We start from the raw sequence: 24,384 nt of genomic DNA, 5'->3' as shown, positions 1-24,384 counted from the left end.
AGGTGACACTGCCCACACTTTGAGAACCACGGCTTTTGAGCAGTTTCTCAACTTCGGCATTGTTCATATCTGGGCTGGATAATTCTCCTCTCCAGCACGTAGACCTCGGACCAGGTGCAACCAGGTTGATGCCGTTGACTCCTGAAATACCACCTGGTTACCTCACCACCAACCAGTCAGGAGAACGTCCATGAGCTGATCAGGCACCCTGCAGCGTTCTCCTTCACCTTGCCTTTAAGAACGCTTCCCTGAAAGCCATCGGGGAGTTTTGGTCTTTTGAGCGTTAACTGCCTGTGCTGCTTGCTTGGTGCCTTGCAATAAGTGCTGTCTTTTCCTTCACTGAAACCCGGTACCAATAGATTGGTTTTGCTGTGCTCAGGCGAATGGACCCGAGTGCGGTTTGGTAACACTCACAGGGAGGACCTCAGCCTCCCCCCACCCATTTCTGTTGCACAGACCACGAGAACACCAGGCTGCTTGCAGCGACTGAGTAGGGTGGCAGAGTTGCAGCTTCTGTGATGTCGCTTATGCTAGTCCCCCTGCCTGGTCACCCTCCGCCCCTTTCTCCTGGCCCATTTCGATCCAGATCTGTTTTTCCAGAACCATCACAAATGCTCCCTCACCTGCAAAGGGTGTTGGTAGGTTGTGTGGGTTGCGGAGGTTTGGGTTAATTGCTCTGTGTGTGGGTGGTTTCAGGACCACGCAGCTCTGGGCTCTTTACAGCCTAACCCACACAGTGCCTCCCCTGAGGGTCTCAGCAAGTCTCAGCAGTGGGGGAATGCATGGGATCCTAACACTAACGGATACAGAGGGCCTGAGGGAGAGGGTATTGTTGTCCAGCTCTAGCTCTTTACATCTGACCAGCACTTTACAGTTTTCAGCGCACTTTGAAACCTTACCTCATTAATCCCCAGATGTTGTGAGGTCAGCAGAGTGGCTGTTATTTATCAGTCCGAGTTCTATGGTGGTAAGCAACAGAAAATGGCTTTGGTTAATTTAATCAGGAAGGACAGGGATTGGGAAGCTTACTGATTTAGTGGAAAACTGAAGGACCAGCTCTCTGGAAGGATCCTCCAGAGCAGGAACAGGACGCTCTCCAGGGCAGCCCTACAGAATGAACGGTCCTGTGTCCTCTGCTCAAGGCTCCAACCCCAGGGACAATGTCTGATGGGCTTTGTTAGGGTAGGTGCCCCCCGTCTCAGGCTACATGCTGGACAAAGGGCCCCTTGAGGTTCAGAGGCATTGTTGACTCACAGTGTCCAGCCCTGGGCTCATTCTCTCCACATGCTCTGCTTCCCCGAACAGCGAAATCTGCATCTACCCCCGCCTTTTCCCCAGTTCAGGTAACAGTACCATCATCCTCCTGGTCACCCACAGTGGGAACAGGGGAGCCCTCCCCCTTCTCCTCCAAGCCTTCGGCTAATTGGTGCCTACTTTACCTGTTTTGCCTGGAACTCTCCTCCATTCCTACGAGCACTGCTGAAGTTCAGGCCCTCAGCATCTTTCCGTCTCCCGAAGGCTCGTTCCTCCGGTCTTACCCCATCCAACCAGCAGCAAAGGCATCTTTGTATAGTGCAGATCTGATCGTATCATTCCTCTCCTTAAAAAGCTTCAGACAGCGCCTTTCTGACCACAAGCACAGCTTTCAAACTTCTGTGACCTTGACCCACAGGAAGAAATTTATTTTACGTTGCACCTGATTTTACAATGCGCTTATTTGTATAACTGAAGCAAAATTTTCAAGAGTTGATACTACCTGAGTTGCTATCCTATATCACTTTTAAAACTTCTGGCCAGGACCCACTAAACTGAGTTCACCATCCACTAGTGAGTCATGATCTGTTTGAAAATCATTGGCTGAAAGGAACAAGCAGAGCTCCCCGGGAATAGCACAGAAGGCTCCTAGGTGACCCAGGCCCTGCCCATCTCCCAGGCCTCACTCTCCCCACTCTCTGGCTCTAGGTTCTGGTCTCCGTTTCTTTGAGTTCCTTTGTACATCCCACGCTAGGCCTCACTTTGGTGCCTTTTCTGACCCCATTCCCTCTGCCTGAATTGTCCCCCTCCTTGTCTTTGCACCCCCTCCCCCTTGTAATCCAAGACTCAGCTCATCCCTGTGTGTTAGGTCAGGGCCTCCTCCGTGCCCTCAGAGCACGTGGGTCGTGGCGCCAGCATTGGCTTAGCATCCGCACCAGTGTGGGAACCGCCTGCCTTAGCATCATGTATGTTCCCCCATCACAGGCTGATTGGCCAATCTGCGTTTTTACCTAGTTACACCGGTTGACTCATATGCACATTGGCCTTAATGTTTGACGATTTCTGGTCTGGAGACTGTCAGTTCCTCCAGGCTGCAGGCTGTGCCGTTCATTCACGTACACCCCGTGGGAACGGCTGTCCAGCATCTCCCCTCGCCCCCACCTGTGTTTGGGGGATTCCCGGCCATCTTGTCCTGATAGAAGACAAAACCCACTTCCCCACAGAGGCCGAAAGGTCCAGGTACTGCCCTCCCAGCCCCCAGCACAGGGGACATGGGCACATGGCCTAGATTCAGCCAAGCAGTCTCACTCTCCTGTTCGGGAGCTGGTGACCCTAAGAAGCAGGGACAGGGGAGAATGCATGTGGGTGACGGCACCTGCAAGATCTGGTTCCCAGGGGCAGCAGGCGAGCTGGGGAGCCTGGGACTTGGGTGGCAGGAGCCACGTGACCTGCTCTTTGGCATGATTTTGGTTCAGCCTCCCTCTGAGCTGCCCATTTCCAGAACCTGGTTCTCCAGGTTCGTGGCCATCTTGGCACCCACTTGATGGCCCCTCAATTAATTACTTTTCTCCTTAAATCTTACTTTTCTCCTTAAATCAACCAGAGTTGACTTCTTTTGCCAGTTGTGGGCACAAACCCTCACAGGCGCACCAGCACCTGTCAGATAGTAAATATTTGCTGATACAGCGGATCAGTGCCTGCTTTCATCCTCCTTGTTCCTCACCCTGAGCACCCAGCAACCCACCCCTGACCTTGGCCATCTTTCCAGCCAATGAGGCCTGAGGTTGGCAGAGACAGAGCTTGTGTTTCTTCCTCAGGGAGACAGAGTTAATCCCAGCCTGTCTTGGGCGATGGCCGTGGTTAAGGGTGTGACAGTGGGCAGGCTGGTGGGGTGGAGGAGAGTACTGCTCCCACTGGAAAGGGGATAATGGATTCAGGCTTTCACGATTCCCATGCAAAGCACAGAAAAGCAGCAATTGGAATGTTCTCTGGCTTTAGCTTGCTAGCAGAGTGGATTTGATTGTCTCCTGGGGGTGGGGATTCTTGCAGAGAACACACGTTTTCTCCTCACTGGTGATCATCTTCCCACTTCTAGAGATCACACCAGCTGAGATCAGTGAATAAGACTTAGAGGTCCATCAGAGAGAGAAAGCCCCTCAGTGGGGGAAGCCTAGGAGGTACCTGCAGACTCCCTGTGATAGTGATGGGGGACAGCGAGATGTTGACAGTGGGAGTAACAAGAACGGTACCTGCAGGTCTGGCCGGAAGTGATTACGTCGTGAGAGGAGCTTATTACAGGGACTGTTTCCCAAGGCGTGGGCAGCATGAAGAAAAACCAGTGAAGAGAGTTGGTGAAGCAGCCAGGAGCAAATCCGTACCACCTCTGGGCGTGAGGGGTGCAGAGACGGAGGTGAAGCCAGAAGCTGGAGAGCGCTGACAGGGGCGTGGCCTTCAGTGAAGGGCCTCAGCATGGTGACCACGCAGGAGGGAAGGGGGATCAACACCCTGACCTCTCTCTGCTCCACCCTCCAGCTTCCTTTCAGCGCTTCTCATTGGCTGAACCCAACTGGAAGCCAGAGGGCAAGGGAGCTGTTGATGTTATCCATGAAGGCCAATCTCCCGGAGGACAGAGTGGGGCGGAAAGAGCAGAGAGTGGGTCAGGAGGGGCAGATGGAGGAAATCCAGCACAGGAGCTTCCATGACACGTCCTGAGCTCTTATGAGCACACAGTATGTACAGTAACTCACGTTACATGTATGCAACTCATGTAATTCTCCAGCATATCACCATTTTACAGATAAGTATAGGGAGGTTAAGTAATTTATCCGGTCAGTGTGAGAGTAGCTGCAATTCAAACCCGGGCCATCTGCACCCAGACTTTGTGTTCCTCACCACTATGCTGAGCTGTCCAGTGAGGTGACCACTAGCTACACATGGCTATTTAAATATAGATTCGTCAACTTCAGTAACATTAAAAATTCACAAAGTCCCATGAGCCACATTTCAAATGCTCACTACACACATACGGCCAGTAGCTACCTCACTGGGCAGTGCAGATACAGCACACGCGCATCCTCTCAGAGAGCTCTACTGGAGAGCTCGGCAAAAGACCTGGACACCGTGACCTGGATCCTTTCAACCCCCTAATCCCTTGCAAAACACACATGCACGCACTCCCCTCAGGAGCTGTGGTGTTCCTACGGTGGACATGAGAGGAGTCATGCTGATTTGCAGATTCTTAGGCCATTTCATTGCCCTCTTGATGGCTCTGAGATACTGTGGCCTCAGCACAGCTCAAAGAGATAAATCTGAGATAGTTTTATGTTGGCCGTGCCCTTTCTCACGTTCTAAAATCTCTTTGCTGTTCTGCCCTCTCCTATTGGAATGCCCAGGACATCCCATAACAAGCAGCAGCATTTATATCAAAAGAGGCAGGAGAAACGGCTGGCAGATCAGCACTCTCATCGCTGCCGCATTTCGGAGATACTTGTCCTCGGGGCTTATGCGATGCTGGCATCCTGTTACATACAGCATCCTTCTACTAGCTCCCATGAGACAGTGCTCAGTTGGGTTTAATGATCCCCACATCTTGACACCAATGTATCATGTCCTAAATGCCCAGAATTAGCAGATGAGGTGAATCCTGAAGATGATATAAATCCTACCTATCAAATAGGCTAAAGGTGAAGTCTAGCTCTGTCTAGACTGTCAGAACATTGTGAAAAGAAATGTGAGTCAATATCAGATGACCCTCCTACACGTAAAGAGATGCGGGGTCTTGGTAATCTAGAAAAGCACTTTCTGGGAGAGGAAGCAAAAAGATATAACTCTAAATCACCTGTAGGGACTTCCCTGGTAGCACAGTGGTTCAGAATCGGCCTGCCAATGCAGAGGACACGGGTTTGAGCCCTGGTCCGGGAAGATCCCCATGCCGCGGAGCAACTAAGCCCGTGTGCCACAGCTACCGAGCCTGCGCTCTAGAACCAGCGAGCCACAACTACTGAGCCTGCGTGCCACAACTACTGAAGCCTGTGCGCCTAGAGCCTGTGCTCCGCAACAAGAGAAGCCACCGCAGTGAGAAGCCCGCGCACCGCAACTAGAGAAAGCCCGCGCACAGCAACGAAGACCCAACACAGCCAAAAATAAAAATAAAGAGATGAATGAATGAATTAAAAAAATATAAATAAACCACCTGTAATTCTACCTCCCAGAAAACATTAGCACTAGTGTTTATATATACATTTTCTCACACGTGGCCTATTATACATTGACGTGTATGATTATGCTGTGTATGATCTTCTTTGTTCAGTGTATCTGTGAACATTTTTGCATCTCATTAGACATATAATATGTAAAATAATAGTAGCTACCCTTCATTGCTGCTTATTATGTGCTGAGGTCTGTGCACTTCACATGTATTATCTCAGTTCTCACAATAGTGATGATAAGTTAGTTGCCATTATTATTATTATTTTACAGATGAGGAAACCAAAGCACAGGGATCAGGTATCTTGCCCAAGATCACACAGCTAGTTTAGTGGCGGAACAAAGACTATAACGAGATCTGTCTGACCCCCAAACCCATGGCCTTTCTGCCAGGATGCTCTTCTACAACAACATTATGCAAACTCTTTTAGCTCTGGAATGCATTCTTTGAAGGACTTTTTCTATAAACCTAATATGTAAAACAGATAGAAGTGGAGGTGGACTGGTTGAAATAGGAATGGGAAACTCTCAGTCTCACCTGCTCTTGCCCCCCGACCAGAGGCAACTGCTGTAGCAGCTCAGGGAACCCCTTGCAATTGGGAAAGGCCAGTTTGGAAAACACTGCGCATCCTTTTAACAGACTGCACGGGATTCACTTGTATGGATATAGCATCATTGATGCAACCAACTGCCTCCTGCTGTGAAGAGCAATCTTGATGATGCATTTTGTACACAATCATGATTTTCTTCCTGGATACGTTTCTGAAAGTGAAATGTTTGGGTCAAAAATGTGTCCGTTTTAACACCAGACTCCCCTTTGGAAAGATAAAACCACATAAATTCCCGTCTGCAGAGCCAAGTTCTGCACATTCTCCCCACAACTGGATGTTACTATTTAAAACCAATTTTTGTCAATTGTATATGCAAAGGTACGTTGCAGTTGTTTTAATTTACTTTTTTTTTTTTGGTTACTAAAAAATATTAGACATTTTAAAGTTTGTTGACTACTTACCTTCCTTCTTTTGTGCATATCCAGTTCATACTCTTTGCTTTTTGTTTTTCCTCTACAAGGGCAGTGGTCTTTTATTATCTATATGTAACATTTATTTTTAATGTAGGATTATGAATCCTTCATATGTCACGTAGAACATAGATGGTTAATATACTAATATATAGAGAGACTATGTCATGTTGAATTTTATCTTTTATTTATGCTGTCTTTGATTTAAAAGTGTTAATACTTAGACTATGTTTAGATAAATATTCTCCTATATCTTTTAATTCTTTGATTTTTAAAAGATCTGAATTCTTTAATCCATTTGAAATTTGTTACATTACATAAGTAAGTGAACTAATTTCCTGTTATAACTAACTCACTTTAATTTTCTTATCTTATTGCCATAGCTAGAACTTACAGAGTTCTACTACATAAATTGCATTATATTATATAAATTGTAACTACAGAGTTACAACTTAGCCTGGTGGTTCTCAGCCTTGGGCATTATTGCCTCCCCAGGGGACATTTGGCAATGTGTGGAGACATTTTTGGTTGTTACAACTCCTGTTGGGGAAGGAGTGTACGTGCTGCTGGCATCTAGTAGCTAGAGACCAGGGATGCTGTTAAACATTCTACAGTACACAGGACATTCCCCCACAACAAAGAATTACTGGCCCAAAATGTCAATAGTGCTGAGGTTGAGAAGCCTCTTGTTAAATAATAGTGGAATTAGCAACTCCCTTTTGCTTTTTGTACTTTTACTGCATTGCAAACCAGGGTTTCACTCCTTAAAGACAGCTTGCCTTAAGGTCTCTGTGATGATCCCTCTGGAATGCCTCTGTAAATTTATTCTCTACCCGCAGACAGAGTGATGCAGACAGTGCTGTAAAGGACATAGGTGCCTGGGTCAACACGGAAAAAGGAATAAAGAAGGAAAAGCAATGCAGTCACGAATGACACATTAGCAATGTATAGTGTTTATTTTCCTGTCGTGAGACCTCTATGCTCCCCTGACAAGGAGGAATAAGAGCCTCTTCAACTACCCTCCTATTGATTCTCTCCTGGAACTTATGACCTCCATCAGTTAAAGCATCACAAGATTCACTCTGTAAGAATGTGAACAGTGAAGTCACGAAGACCTGGGTTCAAACCCCGGTCCCCTCACTTGCTGGCTGTGGGTGTGAGACCCTGGCCAAGGTCCTTTCCTCCCTGAGTCTCTGAGCCTGTTTCCATATAACATGTACTTACCTTGGATGCCATGAAGTGCACTTTAGACCTTATAAGTAGATACCTAGCTCAGCATCTAGAATATAGTGAGGGCTTCTTACACATCCCCATGGAGTCCCAGGCGTGGGACCTAATGCTGCTGCTCTCTTCCTGCTGAGCTCTGAGAACGGCATGAAAAGCTGTGCTCTGGCACCGACCCTGGGAGCCCGGAAGCCAAGAGAGACCAGCCACGAGCACCTGCGCAGGGTTTTATGCCTGTTATTTTTTACATCTTTGCTGTAAACCTGTGAGATATGTAATTTTATTATTGCCATTTTACAGATGAGGAAACTGAGGCACACAGAGGTTAATACCCTGCCCAAGGTCACTGAGCTAGTAAATGGTGGACTTGGGTTTTAGAGCCTCGCCCTTAACCACTTAGTCACGCTGCCTCCCCACCCCTCTCAGCCCCAGCCCCCCAGCAGCTCGGCTGAAGGACCCCCGTCCAGCTACCCCACCTCCGAGGTTCTTCCCGTGATTCCTCTGGAGCCCCGCGCTTTTATCCTGAGGCCCGGGGGCAGCGCTGAGAACGGGATGGATGCTGAGAGGAAGGGGGTGGCACTTCATCAGAGCAGCTGCTGGGGCTGCCACCAGTTGACAGAAAGAGTTCTCTGCTCAAACGCTGTCCCCAGAGGACCTGACACTTCCCAGCATCCCGGAACTGTCCCCACGGAGCTCTGATGGCAGCCTGACTGGCTTCCTGATCTTCGGAAATGTACTTAACTTCCCCATCCCTCAGCTGGTGTCTGGGAGGAGATTCAATTACATAGTAATGAGCCTGAATCCTGCAGAGCCTGCCTCTTAATCACCAGCTGAAAAATGCAAGCATCTAAGACACAGGCAGGCCACCCTGGCCATGACCCCATTAACCTAATCCTGTTAGACTCCTCTGCTCCCCTTGGCTCAGCTGCAGGACTGCTGTGGAAGGTGACCTTCCAGAACAGAGGGCTCCTCATCTAGGGATGCTGCGTCTGGGCGAGCTGTGCCTTGGGCGTGGTGCAGGTGTGGTCCTGCCACGGCAGGGACGGGTGGGGCAGGAGCTCTCGTGGCTGGATCTAGAGAAGGCCAGGGAGAAAGCTGCATGCCCAGGTGGTACCAGCCTCCCTCTCTGCAGGAGTCTCACTGCCCGCACCATTGTCAGCGTCACGCTGGGCGCTGCCACATCAGGGCTCTGATGCCTGGCACTGTACATAACAGAACATACCATGTAATCCTCACAACAGTTCTGTACCTTCCATGCTTTACAGGCTAGGGAAACTGAGGCTCAGAGTAGTCGGGTAGCTTTCCCAAAGACACACAGCTGCAGAACTGGATTGGATCCCCGTTTGGGCTAACTCCAATGCCCACACTTTTGGAATCATTACAGAGGTATCAGGGTGCATCTAAATGTGTCTTTGCAGAGTGTCCATTCTTCTGAGTTAGAACTTGTATGTAGTGTATGTCAGGGGATTGCTGGAGGCTTGAAGCTTTCTCCCCAGAGGACAGAAGAGGCCCCGCAGTACTGAGTGCTTTAGTGGGGCTCTGGCCCCCTGCAGTGCTGGGCTATGGAAAGAGCGGGGGTCAGGCTACTAGTCTACTGGGGACCAGGCTTTTGTGAGACAGTTTGAGAGACAGCATCTATTTCTACCCCTGGTTCACTCGGATGTGCTGCCCTCAGTCACTGGTTGGTCCCACCAGTCTACATTCTGCCCTGGGTGACCTTAGAACTGTTTAAGTCTGGACATTAAAGGACAGGAAACCTGGGACACTGTCAGGAGGGCCAGGCCCCAAATCTATCCTTCCATTCTGGGTGAGATAGATGGATGGGGAGCAACTTTACTGATGTCACATTCTCTCTTGGCCCTGAGAAGGGGCTGATGGGTGCCTTGGGGCTTGGGTGACGGCCTGATAAGAGGTTGGTGTGGGGTGAAGCCCTTCCTTGTCTCTCATACCCAGTCTCCCAGGCAGAGAGAAACCCAACCTTTGGAGCTCCAGCTGGGTCAGCAAAGACCCCTGAGCCCCTTTACTTCCTGGGATCTTTGCCTTCCTTCCAGCATCAGACAGGAATCAGTCCATCAGTAGAAAGGTTGAGCCCATGGGACAGGTCCAGCTCTGGATGTAACCAGGTGCCTCTGGGACAGTGATGAACATTACAGCAGTAGGAGATGGGCAAAGCCTGCTCAGGCATCTGGTCAACCAGGAAGGATGAGCAGAGAGGAGACAGGGTGGCCATGGAGAGTAGAGCAACCCACTGGGGTTTCAGTGCTCTCTCCCCTTTGCTTTCCTCCCAGAGACAGACCTCTTTATATTTTTTCTTCTTCCATTTGTTTTTCTTTCCTTTCCACTTCCCCTTTCTCACCTCCTGTAGATCTCCCATCTCAGAGTAAAAGCCAAAGCTCTTGCAAGGCAGACACGGCCCTAATGACCTGCTTGCTTTCTTCCTTCTGAACTCACCTCCTTACCATTTCTTGAGCTCCCCAGGCCTGCTGCCACCTTGGGACCTTTGCATCTCCTGTTCCCGTCTTCTCCCAGGTACCCACACGCCGCCCTCTCACTGCCTTCACGCTTTACTCAGCTGTCACCTCCTCTCTCATCCATCTGAAATTCCAACAGTCATCCTGCCCTTTTCTTACCTCATTTTTCCCTAGCATTAATGCTAGCTAACGTGTGTGTATATTATTTTTTATCTTGTTTTCTGTCTGTCCATCCAACTAGGATGGAACCTCCATGAGGGCAGGGATTTTTGTCTGTTTGGTTCACTGCTATATACCCAGAGCCTGGCACATAGCAAAGGCTTGATAAATATTTACTGAATGCATGAATGAGTGCTCTGTACTCACGCCCAGCGGACCTGAAGCCTTAGCGGGGTGCTGTCTCCTAGCCCCAGGAATGGAGTGGAGACTGCATTTGAACACAGAGCCACCCCCAGCCCCAGCATCACTGGCTTCTTGGCCGGACAGGTGCAGGGGGTGGCAGGTATCTTACTGTTGCCTTGGCTTTAACTCAGTCTTCACCAAGCACAGAAAATGTTGCGTGGCTTACCCAAGTGACACTTGAAGTTCAAGAAATCCAGTTGTTCCAGTTTCTGTGTGGACAGCTCTGGGGGCAGCCTCTTCCTGGTGGCATGAACAGCTTGACCCGAGACCTTTGTGTATGTTTTGGTTCTCTGAGCAGAGAGAGCAGGGAGTGGGCTGGAGTTTGGGGGTTTCCTGAGGTCTGATTTCTGTGATGATCTCAGTAAATGCAGAGGGGTCCCATAATCCTGGAGGGGCTGTAGAAACCTGGGAATCCCCTGTTTAGGTTTGGGTATGAATTATTTAGAAAGGAGGGCAAGTCCTAATCCAGAAAAGCATAACGTGTCCCTGATATATTGTCAAGTTGTCATACATGTGTGTCTGTGTCTGTGTGTCTGTATGTCCGTGTGTGTCTGTGTCTCTCTGTATCTCTGTGTATCTCTGTGTGCTTGTGTGTCTGTCTGCATGTAGCCATGTGTGTTGAGGAGATGGGCATCAGAAGGGCAGCTCTGGATTCTGCCTCCGTGACATTCAGGAGTCTCTGACATGTCTGGTGTTTTAGTGGCTGTAAGCTCTCTGAGACTGAAGCAAGATGGCTTTCTCTCCTGCTGTTTTATTTCTTTAACACAGTGGTTTTCAATCCCGGCTGCATGTTACCTCAGCTGGAGAGCCTTATAAAATACCGAAGCCCCAGTGTTACCCCACACTGGTTAAATCAGAATTTCCGGACATGGAACCTGGGCCCTGCTGTGTGTCTGAAGCTCCACAGGTGACTCTGGTTGCAGCCAGGCCTGGGCTTCCCTGCTTTACTCTCCTGTGAGCTGTGAGTCAAGAGGCTGTAGTGAGACCAGAGGAAACAGCTCTGAACTTGGAGCTGGAGCGGTGGTGGGAGGTGTGGGTGGGGTGAGGAGGTGCGTTTCAGCACTGGTTCCCTCGTGAAATCATCTTTGACTTTGAGTAGGTTATTTTGTCTTTCTGGTCCTTAATTTTCTTTCTTGGTAAGACAGAGATCATTACACCTTCCTGCCTATCTCCTACCCATGGTTTGAGGTCATTTATATGAAAGGGCTTTGTAGATTCTGAAAGGTCACCCAAATGCAAGGAAACATTATTAGCATTATTTGTGTTAGCCCTTTGTAGAGACCAAAAGAGTGAGGCAGGAGGTGGGTGTGTAATTACAGCAAGGTCAGAGTAAAAGAAAAGCTGTGGGTGCGTACTATGGTTACTCTGTGATTTAGCTTTGCAAAGGTAGCCAAACCCGTAATGCCTGTGCTTGTAATTCCAGGAGCTGACACTAGGTGGTGCCTGATCCATGGTGTGGACTGGGAGGGTATCATTTGGGGACGGGTTTTGCCCCCTTTGCTTACAATACAGTTATTTACTGACAGAATCATTTACATATCAAGATAAGATTTTTAAAATAAATTTATTTATTTTATTTATTTATTTTTGGCTGCGTTGGGTCTTCGTTGCTGTGTGCAGGCTTTCCCTAGTTGCGGTGAGCAGGGGCTACTCTTCACTGCGGTGGCTACTCTTGCTACAGAGCACGGGCTCTAGAGCGCAGGCTCAGCAGTTGTGGCACATGGGCTTAGCTGCTCCGCGGCATGTGGGATCTTCCAGGACCAGGGATCGAACCCTTGTTCCTTGCATTGGCAGGCAGATTGCTAACCACTGCGCCACCAGGGAAGCCCTCAAGATAAGATTTTGAATGCTGTTCTCACGCTGTCTTTGCACAATTAGGTGGTGATCTTCATTCTGCCCAGGGGCTCCTTCTTAGTTTCCTCCTTTCCTGAGATTTCTGGCAACTGTAACACCAGCCCTCATTCTGGGGCCTGGAGTTGGCTCTGCCTGCCCAGATTTCAGAGCAACATCGAAAAGCTTTGCTTGCTGGCAGTGAACCAGCGAGAGGCCCGCTTGGCTCCTGTGAAGACTTAATTAGCTTTTGAGCTGCTCCCCTATCAATCTGGCTTTCTCTGCTCCTCCCTCCCCTCTGGAGTTTAAGGGGGAGAATCTCATTTTCTTCTCCCAGGGGCCCATTCCTTGCAAGTCACTGTAGCTTTCTTTCCTCTCTGTGATCAGGAGAGCCGGATGGAGGTGTCAAGGCGGTAATTGTAGAAGCTGACTGACGCTTCTTCCTGCAGTTAAGGGAGAGCGACTTTGGATATGAAGCTACATCGCTCCTCCCCGCTGTTTGTGAACCTGACCCACCGACCCCACCCCCCCAACCCCGTATGGGTTACTTTGCATAAAATCACTCAATCCTTTCAGAGAGCCAACCCAGCGACTTTCATCCAGTTTTCTTATAAGAACCTAGGTTGTTTGTTTAGGCTTTTCCCCCTCTTTCTTTAACTGTTTGAGAACACATCTGAAATCCACAGTTGTGGATGTCAAGGCTCAGTGGGTGTAAATACACACAGAGCTTTTGGAATAACACACATGGAACAACTCACAGTGATTGCCTCTGGGGAGGGGATTAGGTGTTTGAGCTGGTCTGTGTACTCCTGTGAAATCGTCCATGGCAGCGAAGGCTTGGGATTCTTTGGCTGATTCAGTGCAGTCTTACTTCACTCCATCAGACCCTAAAAAATAGATACAGAAGGAAGGGGATGCCCCTTAATCCACTGTCTCACTAGCATGCCAGGTCCCCAGTGATCTTTTTCTTAGGCTTATGGGAGCTTGGGGGACATAGAGAGTGGGTTTTCCAGGATGAGGTACTCAGATAGGGACCAAGGTGAGACGTCACTGGGAAATTGCTGGGTGCTGTCAAAGCAAAGTCCTCACTGGCCACCGCGGGAGGAATAGCTTGAGTGGAGACGGTGGAGGCTGGGAGCCTATGCAGCCTCTGGATTCTACAACAAGGCCCTTCACAGTGGTCTTTTGCCAGGTTCTCCCCACCCCCAGCTCTTCCCAAGTGCATGCCCTCCCCCTTCTTGGGCAAATTCCCCGGGATCACACCCAGCTTCCTGCCAATCCCCTCTAATATCTGCATCTCTTCCCTTCTTCCTGGAACCTCCTTTGAAGTCTGTGAGTAATCCTTCCTTTCCCCAGAGGCAACTTCCCTCAGTTTGTTCTTTCATTGTAGACCAGATGGCTCATTACACCTTGATCCTCAACCAACCAAAGACCATCTCGCTTCTTCCAGGGCATACAGCTCTTTTCACAAGGCAGAGATAAGTAACAAAAGCAAAAACAAAGCAAAAAAGTAAAAAAAGCAAAAACAGTTAAAGTTTCATATTAAAATGCTCTGGCCATTGATAGCCTACCTAGAAGTTTTAAATCCAGGTAGACTAGGTTTGCCTTTCGTTCCAGCCACAGTGTGCAGTTTTCTGGAGCAGGCTTTGCAGCCCCACCTCTAGGACTTCGCATATACTATTCCCTCTGCCTGGAGCACACTTCCCTTCACTGCTTCTTCACTTTTTTGACCCCTGTCTTTTTACAGGGTTCCCCTTGGGCATCTCTTTATCCTGTAAGAGCCTAATTCTCTAACACACGTGCCAAACTTTCATTGAACTCATGAATGAGGTGTGATAAATTGTTACAGTAAGGTCTCCAATTTATCCATGCCTCCCTGTATCTATACCTTCCCACCCTGTGACATCCTGTGACCAATGACACAATAACAAAGGAGGAATAAGCAGAAACTCGAAAAGTACTTGCTTATTGGTGCTTGCCCTCACTTGCTGCTCTTGGAATCCAGCAACCATTATATAAAAAGCTCGGGCCAGCCTGCTGGATGATGGGAGACACAGTTCCAATTGTTCCTCTTGCTCTGGTCATTAGCTGGCCAATCCTCTGACACGTAAGCAAGGACGTTTTAGATCACTCAGGTGCCAGGTATCCTGCCAGCTAACTACAGGTGCATAATCATGTCCAGTAGAGTCTACTCATGCCATCCCAGACCAAAAGAACTTCCCAGCCAACATGAAGAATCAGGAGCTGAATAAATGGCTCTTGTTTGAAGCCATTCAGTTTGGGGTTTTGTTACACAGCTGAAGCTACCTGATACATGAGGGAATCGACAGAAAGAAAAATAGCTGGTTGACTAAAGATATGAAAAATTGGGATTTATGCAGTCAGTGGAAAAAAGAATGCTGAGATAAAAGTACCAATTCACCTTTTACAATTCAGTGTAAAACTGGTTAATATCCAACAGGGCAATAAAAAGTCACCCATTGCGTTATCTTCCATCAAAGACTCAGAGATGATAGTGTTTAGGAAGTGAAAGAAAAAGTTTACTTTCAAAGATGTCAGAGAATTAGGCTTCAGAAGGGCTGGCTTGCCAAATATAAAACACAATGAGCATTTAAAGAAAAAAGCTGCAAAATCACCAAGTTTATCAAGTTTAAATTAGCCTTTTCATGGTGAAAAACACCAGCTTTCTCAGATCATTATCATAATCCTAAAGGTCATGGCATATCTTCAGATATCAGCATAGTAAAAATCAAGGGTACGTGGATATTGTTAGGGAGATATTGCAGGTTTATGGGAAATAGCCAAGGTTTCACAATGTAGGGGACCAGAGCTAGGCAAGGTGATCCTGTTCTTTTCACTTTATTTTCCTTCCTAGCTGTGGTATATAAAGAACTTCATCATACTGGAATTAGAAAGTATTAGTGTCAGTTTTTATTTCTATACTTATTTACTGGACAGAAAAAAAAAATCTCTCTTGACCTGTTTTATATGAGTTAACTTCTAATTTTATGCCCAAGCTCTAATCAAGAATTTGTCAAAGATACGTTCCCATAGAGGTCAGGTGACCCTCCAGTGGGCTTCTTAGAAAATGCTCCAGCATAGCTTTAAATGGCCACACAGTCATCTTTTTGTCTTATTTGCAAGTCATGGATAATTTTCCCAAACAAGTTAGCTGCCCCTTCTTTGTGCTGTCTCAGCATCTGAACCCACTTATCACAGTCTGTTGTCATAAATGCCCGCTTGTGAGGTCTCTTCTAGACTCTGGCCTCCTCGAGGGTGGGGACGTTCCTAAGGCTTAGTACAGGGCCTTGTATAAACATTGTTGAATGACTGGATCAGCAGATTGCTACCTCATAGAACCAAGGACAGCGTTTCCCGTACTCGGTGCCAGAATTTCCAGGGGTGCTTTGCTAAGCAGCTTCCCAGCCGATGCCGGTAAAGTGATGGGCTGGAGCTGCCTGGTCCTGGCTGGCAGACTCGGCATGTCTCTTCACAGCTCTGGTTCAGTGACATCACATTAGTAGTCTGAGACTGGGCACGGTGGGAGCATTTTATACCATGGAAATTGGCAAATGCTGCAAGATGAGGGTTTTGGTTTATGAGAGCCAGTTTACCAGCAGGACACTATGCTTCTTCATCTCTGGTCCAAGGACTAATGTTTGAGAATTATTGACCTAGGATGGGGTCAGCCAGCTGCAGCCTGGGGGCTAAATCCAGCCTGCTGCCTGCTTTTGTACTGCCTGCGGCCAGGACAGTTTTCATGTTTTTAGAGGGTTTGTTGAAGAGGAAAGAGGAAAAGGAGGAGAATAAGAGGAGGAGGAGGAGGGGGGGGGACGGGGAGGGGGAAGGGGAGGGGGAGGGGAGGAGGAGGAGGGGGAGGGGAGGAGGGGGGAAGGGGAAAATGAGATAATACCTGGCCTGCAAAGCCTAGAATGTTTTGTTGTTGTTGTTGTTGTTTTTTGCTATATGCGGGCCTCTCACTGTTGTGGCCTCTACTATTGCGGAGCACAGGCTCCAGATGCGCAGGCTCAGCGGCCATGGCTCACGGGCCCAGCCGCTCCACGGCATGTGGGATCTTCCCGGACCGGGGCACGAACCCGCGTCCCCTGCATCGGCAGGTGGACTCTCAACCAGTGTGCCACCAGGGAAGCCCGACATACCAATATTATCTTTAAAGTGAGTTTCTTGTAGGCAACTTATAATAATTTTTAAAAATCAATTGGCACAATCTCTTTTAATCTGTGTCTTGGATTTAGGGCTACCATTTTATTATTTGTTTCTCTTTGTTCTCTTTTATTTTTTGTCTTCTCAGTTTACTTAGAATCAGTATTGCACCACTTCCAGTAGAATGTAGACACCATCTCACAACTAGGTACCTTTGCCCTTTCCCCTTATTTTGTAGTCACCTTACGTCTTACACCTACGGACATTAAACATGCCTTCAAGAACTTGAGTTATTCTGGAATTAATTTTGGTTACTCAGCTCTGTTGGTTTGTTGTCACACTGCTCTGAGACCTGACCAAACATGTGGCTATAAACATGACACATGGAATGTGGTGAACATGTTTTTTAAATAAAGGAAAACCGTTTCTAGGACAGATTTTTATAGATCCACCCAAAGTGGGTGTGGGCAACAGAATACTATCATTTTGTAAGGGTTTTGAACATTTATAAGCAGAAATGGGGAAACTTGGAGAAGCAGGGTGAAAGGAGTCACTTTAGCTGGAATGTAGGTTAGAAGAGTGAGAACATAAGCTACCCAGGGAGGCTGTGGAGACAAATAAACAGAGGATGGGTTGACAGATGGTTGGTGGTTTAAGAGACATGGACCTCTTAATTCCCGTTTCGACACTCAGAGAAGCTGGAGCAGAAAGTGTTTTGATTGATAGGGATTGAATCCCAGCTCAGCCACTTAGGAGACATTGACCCTGGGACAATTACTTCTCCTCTTCCAGCCTCAGTTTCTTTATAAGGTAGCTGTGGAGAGTACACGAGTTTATGTACGTAAAGGAACCCACCCAGTGACACATATGAGAAACGTTGTAACTGGTGGTGATTATTATTGCCACCCAGGCCTTCCTGTGTGTAGTCTGTGCTCTCGTAGACATGTCAAAGCAGCTTATTTAATTAAAAAAAAATTGACCTGAGGTTTGCCCTGAGAAACTTTCCCTTCCTGGTGGTTCTCAACCCTGGCCACACATTAGAGTCATCTGGATACTTTAGAATATGTGTGGGCCCCCTCCGTCAGACGTTCTGATTGAATTGGTCTAGGGAGTGATAGATAGATAGATAGATAGATAGAGATAGAGAGAGAGAGAGAGAGATAAAGATAGAGATACACAGATAGGTTAGATAGATACATACATACATAATAGATACGTAGATATATAGATAGAGAGATAGATAGATAGATAGAAGATAGAACCACCGAGAATTGTTCAAGTAAGAATTATTTTGGTGGCAGGGAACGCAAATGTGCTAATGGAGGTGGAAGTGTCCAGTAACTGAAACATCCATATCCCCAGGTCTGCGTCAGTGTATTCTGTCCTCTCACAGCTGTGCAAAGAAATTCCCCACATATCTTTCTATTGAGGTAATTCTAAAACATACATAAAATAGAGGTAATTGTATGAATGAACCTCCATCAGTCAGCTCTAACGATTATCAGCGTTTCATCAATTTTGTTTCATCTTTCCTGCTCCCCACCCCATTTTCTGTGTTGGATCATTTTAAACAAATCCCAAATATCGTGTTCTTTTTCATTGGCTTTTTTTTAAAACCTCCCCAAGTGATCCTAATGTTGGCTGGGATTTGAAATGCATGAGGCAAATCTTCTTAAAGTCACGGGCAAATGCTTAATTAGGAGACCAAATCCTTCACAGTGTTTCAAATAAAGCCTCGGAATCCATCTGACATAGATGTAATGTATGTGCGATTTCTTTGTGTATAGAGTAATTATGAATTAATGGTAAGTAGCTCGTGTAAGTAGGTAATTAGCATTATGCAGCTAAAATGAGTTTTCATAAATTTTTCTCCCTGTCTTAGTCCTCCAAAATCTATAAACAACACTAATGTAGTTTAATTTTCATGTCATACCCATAATCACAAAAACACAGCACTGACACTCTTTAACGAAATTCAAAGATGTATGGATCTTTCTCCCCAGAAGTCAGCGTGCAGCATCCGTGGGCCTGCCTGGGACCCAGAGATCTGGCACTTTCTGTTCAAACCCCTCCTGCCTCCTGCTACTGCTACAACCTAATGTTTCAGGTAAGACACCTCTAGTGGCCCCAGATTTGCCAGGCTCTGACTTGAAATCATTTGCAATGCAGTAGTAGGCTGTGAACAAGTGATATTAGATTGATCTCTGCTCTCAGTGGAAAAACAGCTAGAAATCAATGGAAAAACCAATGGTCTTTTGATGGGAAAAAGAGAAAGAAGAAGAATTTAGAATGTTTATCATTCATTCTTTCAGTGAGTACTTATTGAGTATCTACTACGTGCCAACCATTGTGCTAGGTGTTTGGAATATATCAAAGAACCAGATGGACAGAGATCCCTGCCATCACAGGGTGCACCAAAGGAGTTGTTCCGCATCTCCCCAGAAACAGCCTCCACAGTCTGTTTTGCCTTCATGTCAATTTTGTTATCCCTGCAGTCAGCTGTGGCCATCATGACCCCGTGGCAGTCCCCTTGTTCTAGGAGGCTGGGACTACAGAAAGCAGCTACAGCAAGGGGAGGTGGTATATTTCCCATACATTTCCCAAGCTGGACTGAGCCTTTGGGCAGATAAATTTGACCTTTTGGCAGAGAGGATGAAGAAATGAATGCCAAAAGTACGGACTAACCCCAGGGCTCAGTCATCTGATGGCAGACCCAAGGAGAAGGACTCAGGACAAACATCAGTGGGTGTGGTACATGCCTGTATATGCAGGAAAGCATTGTGGTCAGTTGGTAATATCTACTATGGAATCTGGAATGGCGAGTAAGATAAGCAGCTACTCTCTTAATCCCTGTGCTAAATTTTGAAATCCCTCTCTCCCTGTCCAACTCCCTTCACTCCCGCCCCACCTCCAGGGAACTATTTTCTGTTCCTCTAGCTTAGTTTTCATTTTCTTGAGTTTTATATAGAGGGAAACATACAATATGTGCTCTTTTACATCAGGCTTCTTTTTTTTTTTTTAATAATTATTTATTTATTTATTATTTGGTTGCACCAGGTCTTAGTTCCAGCAGGTGGGCTTCTTAGTTGCAGCTTGCGGGCTCCTTAGTTGCAGCTCACAGGCTCCTTAGTTGTGGCTCACCAGCTCGTTAGTTGCGGCACACAGTCTCCTTAGTTGTGGCATGCGAACTCTTAGTTGCGGCATGCATGTGGGATCTAGTTGCCTGACCAGGGATCGAACCTGGGCCCCCTGCATCGGGAATGTAGAATCTTATCCACTGGGCCACCAGGGAAGTCCCTACATCAGGCTTCTATCCCTCAGCATTATCATCTAGAGATTCATCCTTGTCGTTGGCTTTATCAGTAATTCATTACTGAAGAATGGATTAAGAAGATGTGGTACATACGTACAATGGAATATTACTGAGCCATAAAAAGGAACGAAATTGGGTCATTTGTAGAGATGCAGATGGACCTAGGGCTTGTCATACAGAGTGAAGTAAGCCTGAAAGAGAAAAACAAATATCGTATATTAATGCATATATGTGGAATATAGAAAAATGGTACAGATGAACCTATTTGCAGGGCAGGAATAGAGACGTAGACATAGAGAACAGACATGTAGACACAGTGGGGGAAGGGGAGCGTGGGACGAATTTGGAGATTAGGATTGACATATATACACTACCATGCGTAAAATAGATAGCTAGAGGGAACATGCTATAGTGCACAGGACGCTCAGCTCAGTGCTCTGTGACGACCTAGATGAGTGGGATGAGGGGATGGGGTGGGAAGGAGGTCCAAGAGGGAGGGGATATAAGTATAGTATAGCTGATTCACTTCATTGTATAACAGAAACTAGCACAACATTGTAAAGCAATTATACTCCAATAAAAAAATAGTTCATTACTGCTGAGTAGTACTAATCCCCTGTATGGATATGCAACAATTTGTGTATCTACTCACCTGTTGAAGGATTGACGGATATTCAGTTGTTTCCAATTTTAGCATAGAATTTTTTTTTCTTTTTTAATAAATGTATTTATTTTATTTTATTTATTTTATTTTTGGCTGCGTTGGGTCTTCGTTTCTGCGCGCGGGCGTTTCTCTGGTTGCTGTGAGCAGGGGCTACTCTTCATTGCAGTGCGTGGGCTTCTCACTGAGGTGGCTTCTCTTGTTGCGATGCACGGGCTCTAAGTGCGTGGGCTTCAGTAGTTGTGGCTCGTGGCCTCTAGAGCGCAGGCTCAGTAGTTGTGGTGCACGGGCTTAGTTGCTCCGCGGCACATGGGATCTTCCTGGACCAGGGCTCGAACCCGTGTCCCCTGCATTGGCAGGCGAATTCTTAATCACTGTGCCACCAGGGAAGCCCTAGTTGTTTCCGATTTTGTCTATTACAAATAAAGCTGCTATAAACATCTGTGTACAAATCTTTGTACAGATGTATACATTCTTTCCCTTGGGTAAATACCTAGGACTAGAATGACTGGATCATATGACGTTTTACATTCCCATCAGCAATGCATGAGAGTTACAGTTACACCACATCCTTGCCAGCATTTGGTGAGGTCAATCTTTTAAATTTTAGTTACCTGAATATGTGCGTAGCGATATTTCACTGTGGGTTTAATTTGCCTGTTAATGGATAATGATGTTGAACATTTTTCATGTGCTTATTTGCCTTCCTCTTTGGCTATTACTGTATGTATCTCACTTGATGGTTACAAGAGCCCATTTTACAGATGAAATTGGAGTCTCCAAGCGAGGTTTAGTGACAAAGTCATTTGGCCAGCAAGTTGCAGAGTTAAAACTAGAACCCAGGTCTGACTTCTAGTCCAAAGCTGTCTTTACCTCAGCTGAAGGTAGAGACAGGTGGAGGGTCACCAGCAAGGGGAGAGGGACCACAGGTGAGTGTAAGTGTTAGTGTGAGTGTGTGTGTGTTTGCAATAATGAGGGGAAACTTTGCATTACACTTTGCATGAGGGTCAAATCAGCCATTAACTTTCTACTTTGGGGGGTTTACCATCAAACTGTGGTGTTTTATATTATGCTCACTCCTAGACAACACTCCAAATTAAAGCTCCATTGCTGGAGTACCATTTGTGGCTGTCTCTTGTGCGACTCTTACCCCGCCTCCAAGATTCAAGGCATTGGAAGTGTGTGTGGTAGTAGTGGGCGGGGGGCGGGGGGGGGAGGGGGCGGGTAGGACTCTGAATTTCTCATCTGGTTCCCTTTCTGCTTCCCTCACTTCCACCCCCTCCCATCTGCTCTCATCCAGCACATTCAAAAAACTCTTCAAGTGTAAAGCTATTTATAACACAGAGCTGGATCTGTCTGTGGATGAGGTAAGCAACAAGCACACAGCCTCAGGCCACTCCACTAGCTTGTTTGGTTCAGGTTGGAAGCATGTAACTGCCCATTCCAAGCAATCCTCCTCTTCATTTACCCTTTCTTGCTTTCACACTTTAAATTCCGTCTCTAGACCTTCTCTGAGTTCTCTTTGTAAGCTTATTGGTTTATGGGGAAACAGGGTTGTTTCGTTGTTTTTTTTTTTTTTTCTGTTCAGTACCAGACCTACCAAACTCATTTATAAAGTTATGTATGAAAAGCATGAAGACCCTCACCCAGTCAAGTAGGCCAAGAGGGATTTAGGATGAAGGACAGTGGAAATATTATAGATTATAGTATTAAGTAGTATAGATTTCATGCAGAACGACATTGATTAGTAAGCTTGTTATTAATCGGGGCTCTTTCCAGACTGAATCGCTTGTGGCACAGGGCGTGGGGTGTGTGAGTTGTAGGTGTCCATCCCTCGTGGTGGCTCGTCTTAGTTCGCCCACGTAATTGACCCCTGACAACTGGCTCGTATAAACTGTAGGTGATAAGAACGATGAGTGAGTTTCCTGTCAGGAACCCGCTTCACTGGGTTAGTGGTGGCGCCTGTGGCCCTGGGTGGAGGCCACGGCGGGCCCAGTGGCCCAGTCACATGAGCCTTGAGTGACGCCTTCTGTGGGCTTTGGAGGCGCGATGGTGGGATGTGGTCCATGTGGCAGGCTGGCCATCACTATTTCAGGGTCAGCTTCCCACACTTCAGCCCATGTGTGTGCTGGGCTGCTGCAGACAGGCCGAGAAGAAGCACACGTGTGGAGGGAACAAAGCCTCAGCCAAGCCTCCCCAGCACGGGATCAAGTTTGTTCATACTTTTCCGAAGCCCTTATGTCTGTTCCCCAGCGCACATCTCAAACAATCCTCTGGGGTGTATACTGCTGGCAGTAACATTCCCATTTTATAGGAGAGGCACAGAACAGTTCCCTTGAACGCAGTCTGGTCCACCTGGCTTGCTGACCAGGTGCTCATCCTTGAGACGGTCCTTGTTTCACTGCCAGTCCTTTGTCCTCACCTAGAGAAGAAGGATGGGATGGCAGAAAGAGCAGTAAGTAGGTCAGGAGTCAGAAAACGCGTGTACAGGCTCTGTCAGTAACAGGTGGTGTGGCCGTGGCTGAGTCACTCAGCATGCTGGGGCCTCAGCTTTCTCAGGTGGAAAGACGGAGCCTGGACAAGAGTGGTGCTTCCTGATGTGCAGTTGGGATGTCTGGACGCGGCTGGGCTTGCCCGGTTGTCTGCCGGGTGAACTGGCAGACGTCCACCCAGGATTGACCGAGGAGCCTCAAGGGAAAGAACTGCTACCAGCAGTGAGAATTCCTTCCCATCTGGGCTGCTTGGCCCTCTGGGGTCCGTGTCCTTGTGCCGGGAAGAGCAAACCCACAGGTAAAACGACGCCAATTGTATTTGAAGATTTGGGAACATCTTTAAAGTAGTGAACAAGCACAAATGTATTGTGGAATAAAATGGCAACATTCATACAGATTTTAAAGATAGAAAGAAGTTGTCGAGAAACTTCTTGTTTGGGGCAGGGCTGTCCTAGCTCCTTCCCCAGTCCTGTTCCGTCTCTCCTCTGCCTTGAGATGCCTTGGTTGACAGGTGTCCTGAGCGATGAGAGGCAGGCCCACCCAGCCAAAGCAGTAGCAAAGCCTTAGTCACTGGAGGGGAAGAGGGATCCAGCTCCACTCTCCCACGCATTTGTGTCTGGACAGGGGCTCTGTAGGCAGAAATGGCAGCAGTCATTTCTCTAGCACCTAGAATCGCACTGTGGACCGTGCCCCTCCCCCTCCCCGCCCTGTTAGCCTGGCATCTTTTGGGGGCGCCGGTGTGTTTAATGGTGGAGACTGAAAACCAACTCCTGTGTTTGCAGGAGGAAGCGGTGGGGTCTGGTAAGGGGGGCAGGGCAGGAGGGGGGCCCGCGGGCCTCACTGGGTTAGGACTAGCCTTGTTGGTGCGTCTGTGAGATGCCCTTTGGAGAAACCCAGAACCAGAGGGAGGGTAGAGTTCCTGGAAGGGGCCAAGTCCTGAGCGGGCTGGGTGCAGGGACAGCGGCAGGAGCCTGTAAACGTTTTGTTTATTGTTTTACCTTTCCTCATACTACCTTTGTTCACCCAGGCAGCTGAGATCTGCAATCTCTGGTTTCATCTGTTCTTCCCCAGACGCCCAGGGGTTCATGGTAGTTGTAATGCATTGTTTTAAATGTTTCAAAAACTCTAACGGAAACCATAATACATCTGTTTTCTACTTTTTACATACCCAGTTATGGATGTGGTTGATTAATAAATCACAGGGAACTGAATTAATTATTCCTTAATGATTAGTCTCTTTGGCAGACAACATATTTCAAGACAATATGGGAGAAATGGGAGAAAAATAATAAAGGCGGTCCTTGATGTTAAACTGGTTGGGAAGTAACACAGGATCCAGGGGTACC

General features: G+C 47.4%; 1 protein-coding gene across 2 annotated transcripts in view; it reads left to right on the top strand.

Annotated features, from left to right (window-relative positions):
• The window catches only part of ADPRM (ADP-ribose/CDP-alcohol diphosphatase, manganese dependent), a 69,118-nt gene extending 50,364 nt beyond the window's left edge, over positions 1 to 18,754 (top strand). The window contains exon 4 of one of the 2 annotated variants that reach the window (XM_060135703.1): positions 18,576 to 18,754. In XM_060135703.1, coding sequence (XP_059991686.1) covers positions 18,576 to 18,694 — 119 coding nt within the window. In that variant the 3' untranslated portion in view covers positions 18,695 to 18,754. Of the gene's footprint in view, positions 1 to 7,320; positions 7,447 to 18,575 lie in introns of those variants that run through there. The other variant, XM_060135704.1, reaches the window with a different exon arrangement.
• The last annotated feature ends 5,630 nt before the right edge of the window (positions 18,755 to 24,384 follow it).

Source organism: Lagenorhynchus albirostris, chromosome 20 (genome assembly GCF_949774975.1).
Source record: "Lagenorhynchus albirostris chromosome 20, mLagAlb1.1, whole genome shotgun sequence".
In the NCBI taxonomy this organism is placed as follows: domain Eukaryota; kingdom Metazoa; phylum Chordata; class Mammalia; order Artiodactyla; family Delphinidae; genus Lagenorhynchus; species Lagenorhynchus albirostris.
This window is presented reverse-complemented; position numbering and strand designations above follow the sequence as displayed.